Here is an 11,487-nt window from a genome sequence, read left to right as displayed (position 1 = left end):
CCCCCCCCCTTCTACAAACTGTTTAGTATTCTTGTAGACCCTTTGGGACCAACAACTTCCTTTGGCCAGTTAGGTCCAAACAAGTCTACATGTAGGATTATTTCGACACTTTTTCTCCTGTGGCTAAGATGTCTTTGATTGCTTGATCATCTCAATTGTTGCCATCCGACAATGGCCCTTGTACCAATTGGACCCTAAAATTTTATCTGCTTGGTGATTTAGAGGAATATATATACAGAACAACTGAGTGGCTTTGTCGCTCTGAGGGAGTATACATTGGTTCTTTGGACTTCATCATTCATTGTATGACTTGAAATAATAGTAAAGCAATTTTAAGAATCTAGTATGATTCCATCTCAATTCAATCACATAGTTTTTTGTCGACATACGTTGCTACGACAATGTATTTATCTAGTAGTCTATGTCGATGATATTGTACCACCACTAGAAATGGTCACCATGGTATAAATATATTGAACACAATGTTAGCACTTCAGACCAAATAGTTGGGATTCTTTAGGTATTTTTCTTGGGATTGTTGGGTATTTTCTTGTGATAGATGTTTTTTAGTCTAAATCTAGTATTGTCATATGCCAAAGGAAGTATGCGTTGGATATCATAAAAGAAACAAGGATGTTAAATCAACAAGGTTGTTCGGTTCGTTTTCTGTTAAGACCTATATGGATATAGTTGTCTGTATTGATATAGTTGTCTGAATATTAACAGATAAGTTGTTCGGTTGTTGTTCGGTTGTTGTGTTGAATAAATAGTCTGAATGTCAGAAATGACCATTTTACCCCCAGTCTTTATTTTTGTTTAAATAAAACAACAGTTTGATGAAAATATGGATGGATACATGTATAACTATTCATGTGGATTTCCAACTGTCCTTTTCCTTTATGCTCTCAACTAATCAAAATTGAAAATAAAGAGTCAAAAAATGATCTAATGCCTACAGTCCATTTACAATGAAGAATGTCCCAAGTGGTGATGTCTATGTTGGTGGTAAGAAATCTTTTGCACTTTACATAACCCAACCAAAAGAAATGAACAGGTTCACTGCTCTTCCCTACTCCAATCAAAAACCCTCAACAACACCCTCCTCTTTCTTTGTTATCCCTCCCCTCACCATCGTCCCTAACATCGCACTACCTAACCCTCTAAAATCTCCGCAGGCAACAGACACTGGAATGGGGGGCTCACTCTTCCAGCCTTCACCAACACAGAACACACATCCAGGCACACCTATACAAAGCACACACACAGACCCACACCCACACCCTTCGTCTGACGGTTTCTTAAAAAACCCACAATACACACACATATATGCACACCTGACATAAATACACGGACACACATATAAACACACATCGGAGCAATGGTGAGGCATGCGGATAAAGCAAAGCACGATGAAGAACAATCGGGTCCTCGTGTGAGAAGAACGACATACTTGTGTGAGCGATGGATTCAACAGCTTGTGGAGAACAATGGGGGGAAAAACAATCGAACAAGTACCCGTCTCTATTTAGGGTTGTGTTTTTCAATTAATGTGAGTAGTTGGGGGAGAGGGGTAGTAGGGGGAAAAGCAATGGCTTATTACATAGGAGTGTGATTACATAGTTTTGCGAATCAGCCCCTTTATGCGTGATTAAGCCCTTACTGAACCCAAGGATATGGCTGTGTGAATCAGCCATATCTGTTATATGGCTCAATAAGCCCTTACCGAATAGCCTAAATCACCAAGCAGATATAATTTTAGGGTCCAATTGGTACAAGGGCCATTGTCGGATGGCAACAATTGAGATGATCAAGCAATCAAAGACATCTTAGCCACAGGAGAAAAAGTGTCGAAATAATCCTACATGTAGACTTGTTTGTGTCCTTTATCCTCCAAGCAGGCCCTCAACTGGCCAATTAGGTCCAACCTTGATTGTATAAAACAAATGACACCAACAATGGAGTCACTAGAAGGTAAATCAATTGACTCTTAATTACGATTAGCAGGTAAGGTAGCAATTTCCTTAACTATAGTCTAACGACATTTAGGATTCGACAATGCCCCATTTGTAGAGAGCAGAGACAAAGGCTTGATAAGGTGTCGAAAGACGATGATAACTAAGGATATCATAAATGGGATGCTAGTTGCAAGAGGATTGCATAACTTTGCAAATGGGAATGGGATATTGATCTTCAAGAGGATCGCATGAGGAGAGGTCCGAGAGGAGCCAGGTGCAAGAGATGCATTACTAGGAAGGACATGATCACTATAGGGAGACGACACACTATCTATTGGAGGAGATGAAGATGGTGGCGAAGGAGATTGTGCAACTGTAGAAAGAGATGCTACATAAGGTCGTGACTTAATAAATGTAACATCCACGTATATGAAAAAACTGCAACTTATAGGAGAATAGCACTTGTAAGATGATGCTCGAAGAACACGAGCCAATATGTCACTAAGAGACAGTATAACAAGAAGTCAAGAACAACCAAAATCTGATCACGAAATAGGATTAAGATCTACACATAGACCATCAACGGCAAGAACCATAAAGAATTTATCACATTGTTCCAATTCCTTTGCAAAAGTCCAAGTAGGAAGTAAAATGTTCAATTACTAGAGGGTAGCCAACCTTCCAAGAAAAATTGAAATGTTCATATCCTTTTGTTTCAAATTAACAAGAAAAGTTACAACATAATACAAACATTGGACATCATTAATATAAGATGTTTGGCCCAAGTAGATATGTCAAAAAAAAAATAAGCAAGCCTTGAAGATAGGATGCAACTGAGGATCTACGACCTGTCATGTCATTCACTTGTCTTTTTCATTATTGGGTACACTCGCCACATATGGATAAATAATAGAGATGGGGCCACATAATGGACCGAGTAACAAAGGAAAATGGGTTAAGCATATGGAGCGTAAGGTTTTGAGATAAAGTATTTCAAATTCAAAAAAATCAACAAAAAGGTTAAAGAAAAACAACCCCCTAAAAAGAAAATGAAATCTCCATATATGAAGCCTACTCTCAATAGCATAATGTTAACCAATAGTAGAACTAGAATCTGATGTAAGCTTATGTATTGTCTGAAGAAGCATAATTTCATAAGCTAAACAATACAATATGTTCTGCAACATGGTTAGCAACAACAAACATGGCACTTTCACGCACAGTTCTTCCATATTTGCATCTATTAACTTGTTCTAATCTTTTATATATACTGTTTGTTTAGCCACCTCCAATTGTTGCTTGCTTACATTTTCTATTCCTCCTTTGGGTTCCAGGTATCTAATTCATGTATGTATGGACATAGATAACTAGACCATATGTTGCAACACGCTCACTTTCGAACAAAAAATGCCACTACTATAACAATGCATCAAAACAAATGAAATGAGGAGACGTAAACCCCTAAATTATCCTTGATACTCGTACATAATTCCCGGTGTATGACCAAAATTAATCAAAACAAACGAAATCAACCAATCAAATTCAAAAACATAAGTAGCAGGATCAGTAAAAGCCGATTGAAAGAGCGTATAAATCACAAAAATATATAACATAAAATTTAATAGAGAGATACCTATGAAGGAATAGACGGATCTTAGGGTATTTAGGAGCAACAAGACGGCGTTGAATCTTGAGAGCAAGCTTGTATGTCCTCTTCAATCCCAAAAAATAAGCGGTTCCCAATGTAATCTCCCAAAGCACCATAATTCCTCTATGTAGCCGTTTTGTGTGTAGCGGAACAGAAAAACCAAAGGTAACTTCTTTGTGAAAGGTATGAAAATGTGTATGGAATTGGAAAGATCAGATGACGAACGTTGCTTCTTCCATTTTATGTTTCTTGATCATCAAGAAATTGATTCGGAGGAGGAAAAAAAATTCTTACGTTATGTCATCGTCGGCGATTCCCAGCTTTAAAACATTTCAATTTGGATTTCTTCTCTTCTTTACGGTATAAAGCTATAAGCTCACGGGGTGTTTGGAAGTCTTTATTTAAAACAATTTATATTTTTTTTTAGTTATAAATTAGAGTTTTATAAAAAAAATGTTTGAATTAGTTTGTGTCAGTATTAAAACGTAATAAGCTGATAAGTATTTCTTTTTTTTCATCCAAATATTAAAAACTTCTTATTGCCGGCACCACACTGAAATAGGGGGTGTTTGGAATTGTTTATTTAAAGTGTTCATTGACTTATTCCGGTATGGTACCGGTAATCAGCACTTTTTAGTGTTTGGATGAGAAAAGAAAAAAAAGAACGTTCATATCGGTGCCAAAATAGTAATAAGAAGTTTTTGATAAGTTTCTCTTCTAACTTATCAGAAACAACTTATCATATTTGAAAACCAAATTATTTTTTTAACTCTCATAAACTTCTCTCTTACAATGACAATCCTATCCTCTGGTAAAGCTCCTTGCCTTTGCGAAAAAACAAGATTCAATCTGACATCCTTCCAGAAATAGGACCTTAACATGGCAACATAACCAATCATCACAAATTTGTGTCTTTAGTTTAGTTTCAAGAAATATAACGACATTCAAAAAATACAGTGGACGCATTTATCAGACCCCTAATATGGGATGGTGGTTTTAAAGAGGGGCATTTTGAGGAAAAAAATATTACTTTAGAGCACATTTTTTCGATATGTAAACATTCTAACATATTTTTTATACAAGTAACTTAAGTGAGTATAAAACCTCAAAATTTTGGGAATAGATGCATTTAGAGTGGATTACTTTAAGATGAAAGAAAGAAAGAAAGGCAAAGCAAAATGTTATATTCCAACTTCAAAATAGAAGAAATTAAGAAACAACAAATTGAAAATGTATAAGTGAAATATATGTATATATGTATGTATTTATGAAGCTATGAAATTATAATAATCTTGAGAACTTATATATTTCATATGATTTTTTTTTCATCTAATACTATTATATATATATATATATGTGTGTGTGTGTGTGTGTGTGTGTGTGTTGGGGGAGGGGGGGGGCTGGGTTCGATGAGAAAAAGAGTTAATGTGATAAGCGTAAAAATGAATATCCACCCTTAGATGCACATTAGGATGAGATGCACCGTATGAGTCTCCATATCAAACGTGATTCATGAGTGAGTTTGAGATTAATGGCCTGTTTACTTAGGGCTTAATAAGGCTTAATGGATCAATTGGCTTATTCGCGCAGACATATAAGGGTGTTTACTTCGGACTTAATCGCCCAGACATGGGCTTAATCGTGCAGCCCGCTACCCTCTGTTGTCCACGTTAAGCCAGACAAAGGACGCTCCTACCCTTCTTCAAATCGACGCTGATAGACCCTTTCTCCTCAAAAATCGACCAACACTTCTTCAAATCCACGCTTTCTCTTCAACAATCAACGCTTTCTCCTCAACAATCGCCGCTATCTCTGATTTTAACCACGCTCTCTGTCCTCAATAATCGACGCATTCTTCTGCAACAACCCTAATCGGCCGATCGAAGGTAAATACTTCTCTGTATATATCGATTGGTGCTCGATTGGTGCTCAGTTGTTGTTATATTGGTGCTAAATTGCTGTTGATTTGCGTATAGAAAAACCCTAGTTGGTCTATGTATACATTTTGTTGCTGCTGATTTTCTAAGTTGAGAAAACCCATAGCATTTGCATATAGATGACTGTGTTCTGTTCAGAAACACAAGCAGTATCCATATCTTGTGAGATAGCACAATACTGCAAGTTAAAAGTGGGTTTGACTTTAGAAAGTCAATGGTGGTTCACATAGGAGGTTGTGATGGTGGAAGTGTATCCACAGTATCCATATCTGTGACCACGCTCTCTGTTTCTCCACTGTTGCATGATATTCACGGTTTGTAGTGTTGAATTCCAGTAATTTAATTGATTCCACTATTGGAAATCGATGTTTCATAACCAGATTATTGTTCATTCTTGTTTGATCGCTCATAATTTGCCTTAAAAACTGAACAACGGTTTACTAAACAGCCCATAGTTAATCATCAGGGGTAAATTGGTCATTTCTGTTATTCAGACTGTTGATTCAGATAGAAAAGTAAACAACAACATAAATTTATCCAGACAGTCAAATTTATCCAGACAGACAAATTTATCCACACAGGACTTAATAGAAAATTTGGTAAACAGCCCCTAAATGCGATCAAAGGTCCAAATCTCTTCTTACGAATCTCACATTAACTCTGATTCTCACAAAATCCTTTGCCTCAATGTTTTTTCATCAGTTACTCATTTAGTTTGGTATTAACAGCTTCTTATTGTTATCGAATTGAATTTGTTTTTGATAAACACAATCAAGTATGACTTGGATAAAATTATATACCATAAAACAACAAAAAGATGTGGCAAACTAATGGTTTATATATATATATATATATATATATAGGGAAGGGTTCAAACGAGAACCCCTGTGATTTACGAGAACGCAAGAACAACCCAATAACTTCATAATGTGATAAAAAATAAAATTAAAAGATTTTTAAAATTAAAATTGAAATTTAAAAAGATTCAAAAAAATTWAAAATTAAAAGGGTAATAATGGAAATTATATCCTCAAATCTTTTAAACACGATCATTATCTTTTAAACACTCATTATTATCATTAATCTTATCATTATCTAGTAAACGGTTACGAAATAGTTTAGGATTATACTAGGTGTGATAATCATGTGATATGAGTGTGATAATCATGTGATAGGGGTGTGATAATCACCATTATACATCACTTGGGTTATCGTTTTGGTTGATAAGTTAAAATTTTGGTGTAATCATGTGATAGGGGTGCGATAATCATGTGACATGGATGTGATACTTATGTGATAGCGGTGTGATAATCACCGTTATACATCACTTGGGTTAACGTTTTGGTTGATAAGTTAAAATTTTGGTGTCATCATGTGATTTGGGTGTGATAATCATGTGATAAGGGTGTGATAATCACTGTTATACATCACTTGGGTTATCGTTTTGGTTGATAAGTTAAAATTTTGGTGTAATCATATAATATGGGTGTGATAATCATATGATATGAGTGTGATACTTATGTGATAGAGGTGTGATACGAAGAAAAGATGTTAAACCATCGACTATCTGGAGATTATCATGAACGAGAAGGAGAAGAAGATAACTACCAAGAGTAAAACGTGGAACGTGAAAAGATAATTATGGTTAATTAAAATAAAATAAAAATTATAAAAATTACTTAATTACATTATTGTCCTTATTAAATTATTTATATATAATAAAAGTTAATTTATTAATTAAAAAATTTTGAGGTTATTGGATTGTTTTCGCGTTTTCGTAAATCACAGGGGTTCTCGTTTGAACCTCCACCTATATATATATATATATATATATATATAGGGTTGGATTTCGGTGATAAGGGAAGTTATGGTGAGAAACCTTAAGAAGAGATCTTCATGCTTGGATTAATCATAATTGATTGTCAATAATAATGAGGTACACCGAGATGCACCAGATTAATTTCATTATAAAACGCAGTTTATGGGTGAGCATGATATTAAAAGTGATCAATGGTTCAGAATTGTATGTACGCTTCTCACCATAATTTTCATTCTCACGTGACCATTTGCCTATATATATATATATATATATATATAGAGAGAGAGAGAGAGAGAGAGAGAGGGAGAGGGTCTTCTTCCGGTCCTTTGTTAACCAAGAAAATAGTCAATCTTGATCTTATCCTAATTTGTTGCGGTAGTCATTACATTGTTACCCTTGTTCACCAAGGTTCATTATGTCTTCAAAGCCAAACACCTACCCCATTGTTTTCATATTACAATTATGACACGCTTATATCATAATCGTAGATCTTACAAATGAACGGTCTAGATAGGTTAACATAGTTACCACCTTTTCTTCGATTAACAAATGATTAGCCTCTATAGTTTCAATTATGAAATACAAACCGCAATTAATGCATACTTAACAAATTACATAATTAACCTTTTATATCGAGAGGATGTTTTTACGTGTGCTAATGATATATATGACAATATGTTAGCTACGAAATTGAATATTAATATATTTGACAAGAAATTTAACACAAAGTTGAGATGGCCGAGTTGGTCTAAGGCGCCAGATTAAGGTTCTGGTCCGAAAGGGCGTGGGTTCAAATCCCACTCTCAACATTTTCTTAATCTTATTTTTATTCAATCCATTTTAAAAATGAAGAACTGAAATTCACCGTTGGTATCATTGATCAAATTCCAAATCAATCGTCTTGGTTAACAGTTGCAGGCATAGAAGAACGATTTGGTCTTCAATTAATGTATCTTTCCCGCCAAATCCGGCAACTGTCATCCTCTTCATCTTAATCTTGTTTTACCGCTTCAAGAACATCCTAACAATCACTCCAACAACCACTAATTACTATTTACTACGTTGTTAGATTCATCCAATACAAGAAAGAGCAAATAGTGTACTGCGACTAATTGAAACAACCCTGCTTCTGAGTTTCCGACGGATTTTGGAGTGAAAGATGTTATGGTTGATTCAAATTATGAGCTAGTTGCTTGGTGGAATGAAGACGAGAAAGTATGAGTATATGAAAGATCCTTTATGTCGATGTCGTTTACTGATGACAGGTAACCAGACAACTTTTATCTCAGGTAAATACCAAAAAGATTTGCATTTATGTAATCTGGTGCTGATTTAACTGGAAATTAATGTAGATTTGAATTTAACATGGTGTTTGCTACCCTTTCATTTTTTACTATAATGATGACAGTAACATGTATGCCTTCCAAGTGTTCGATGGAATGCCTTGGTGGGATATTTTTATCTTCGGGGTCATTTATCAAACGCTTACCCGGCTAAGGGGAAGACGTTTACCAAGTCATATTACCTTGCCGGATAAATACGGTAGGGACCAACGAAATCTTACCCGGTAAGAGTGAGACAAATACCAGGAGTCTTACCCGGTAAGTGAGGGCGACGACTCTTACCATGGTAAGCGCTTACCGGGTAAATTGATGCATACGATGCCATTTTTGTAGACTAAAATCTTACCCGATAAATAAATGATAGTGTTCATTTTACCAGGTAAATGTTTGGTAAACTGCTCCTTAAAACCATTTGGTTATGATGATAGTAGTACCAATGGAGAATCCATTTCAATCTCAAAAACACTCATTAGACCATAGCAAAAGAATCTCAAATGCTCCTCAAATCACTATCGTCTGATTAAATTTGCAAATTATAAGCAAAAATAATAATTTTAATAATAGTTCTAACACGATCGATCGATACCCAAATACTTAAATGTTTAAAACTTTACATCTTAAGTATCAAAATGAAAGTTTTTAACACCCGCTCATGCTTGGTTTGATTCCAATAGTACAATATTTTATATAAGAGCATCTCTAACTATATCATAAAAAAAACACCAAAAACATCAAATATGGTGGGGCTATCAACACTAAAAAGAGACTCAACTCGGATCACACTATAAAAAAACACCAAATTTATAAACCCCACATTAAAATAACATATTTTATCTACTATTTTTAATAACAATAATTATAATATGTAATAGATATTATAATAATAAATAATTAGCAATTAATTTACTTAATGAAGGCCTGTTAAAATAAAAACGACAATTTTTTAATTAATAAATTGTTACATTAAAAAATATTACATTAATTCAAATAGCACAAATTAAAAAAACACATAAATAATACTAATTCTCCGAGTTAGTATATTTATCCCACAAATGATTAATTAATGCATTACGAAATTCAAAGTGAGCGTCTTTATCATTGATCTTTTTGTGTCGAGCAAGAAATTGTTCAAGTCCACCATTGTTATCATTCATCATCTCAACTCCCATGTCTTGCACTTCACTTCGTTCCTCAATTGTTGCATTAATATCACGTATTTGCGTTCATCTTCTATGATCATATTATGCATAATGATGCACGAAGTTATTATATTATGCAATATTTCATTTCTCCATAATCGTGCAGATATTGCTACTATTGCAAACCTTGATTGCAATATGCCTAGCCACAAAAGCCATAATGTATGAGAAAGAGAGAAGCCATCATATCCTTTCCACTAAAAAAAATTAACGGTCAATATTTGATAGGCTAATTGTAAAATACCAGATAATTCGGTTGGATGGTAACAATTATGCAGAAGATAAATGGATAGTTTCATACCTTTTACAACTACAACAATAATATGTGGCAAACAACTAATAATATGCGCATATGTGAACCCGTATAATTCACAGGTGAACTACTTAACTGATTCACATATGAAAATTATATGTTCTCATATGATATCAATTGTTTTGGGTCCTTTTATTAAACAATCACAAATGAAATAGTAATACATAAATGAAACTGATTTAGTTCATCTTTTCGTTGTTATGTTCATATGTGGATCCGGATGATTCACATATGAACTATCTAATTGATTCACATATGAAACTATTTATGTGCATAAGTAAACCCGAATAATTCATATATGAACTATATATATAGAATTGCGATTTGACCTGTTGTTTTTCGGCAATTGGTTCGGTGTTTTGATAGGTTTCTCTTGAGTCGGTGCTTGGTGGTGTTGGTTTAATTCCCATATGAACTATTTAAGTTGTTCACATATAAACTATCTATATCTATATATAAAGGAGAATCATCAAAAGATGATGTGGCATTTTGAGAGAGCTAGAATCATTGGTTGCTATTTTTTTCCAATTTTTGAATTATTTTAAATTAAAACATATAATTAAATGAATAAACCTTTCATTTACTTTATATATAAGTTACATATAATGATCTAATAAACCTTTAAACCTTTATATCTATAAATATATAATCTATAATTAAGAACCAAAAGACATGATATGACACAATGTGGATTGAGGATTACAAAATATTGAATTGTAGTTAACTTTATCCATCTCTCACTTTGACAAAAAGATGACATGTTGAAACATTGAGGGTGATTATATAAAGAAAATGATGACAACTTTTTATTTACATGGTTTATTTATTTATGATTACTTTTAATTCATTTTGGATTAAATAGTTAATTCTAGTTACACTTTTCTTTGTGTTGATTTGATATTCTATTTTGTTATACAATTAATACAATACGCTTATTTCATTTGTTTTGTTTATCTTATATCTTTGTATATATGAAAGTAAGAACCAAAAGACATGATATGACACAATATGGATTGAGAATTCCAAAATATTGAATTATGGTTAACGTTGTCTATCCATTGATATAATCTTTATCTTATATAGATATGTGTGTGTGTGTGTAGGGACGGGTAAATGAAATTGAAATTAATATATAAATAAGATTATAATCAATGTACATAATTAGATACTTATTATTAACTCTCTCATTAGTAAACGAAATACTTATTACATTTAATATCACTTAGAAAACTAATTAAAATAAATAAATATAACATATAGATAAAATATTTAT

General features: G+C 33.5%; 1 protein-coding gene and 1 non-coding gene across 2 annotated transcripts in view; one reads left to right on the top strand and one right to left on the bottom strand.

The window, feature by feature from the left end:
• Positions 1–3,962, bottom strand: part of LOC112506758 — a 9,984-nt gene extending 6,022 nt beyond the window's left edge. The window contains exon 1 of the mRNA XM_025111014.1: positions 3,589–3,962. Coding sequence (XP_024966782.1) covers positions 3,589–3,719 — 131 coding nt within the window. The 5' untranslated portion in view covers positions 3,720–3,962. The remainder of the gene's footprint in view (positions 1–3,588) is intronic.
• A 4,125-nt stretch (positions 3,963–8,087) lies between these two features.
• TRNAL-AAG lies at positions 8,088–8,168 on the top strand. Its single transcript has one exon. It is a non-coding gene; the product is annotated as a tRNA-Leu (tRNA).
• Positions 8,169–11,487: the final 3,319 nt, after the last annotated feature.

This window comes from Cynara cardunculus, assembly GCF_001531365.2.
Source record: "Cynara cardunculus var. scolymus isolate 2C chromosome LG 2, CcrdV1, whole genome shotgun sequence".
In the NCBI taxonomy this organism is placed as follows: Eukaryota; Viridiplantae; Streptophyta; class Magnoliopsida; order Asterales; family Asteraceae; genus Cynara; species Cynara cardunculus.
The sequence above is the reverse complement of the archived record's forward strand: the minus strand, read 5'-3'. Positions and strand labels throughout refer to the sequence as shown.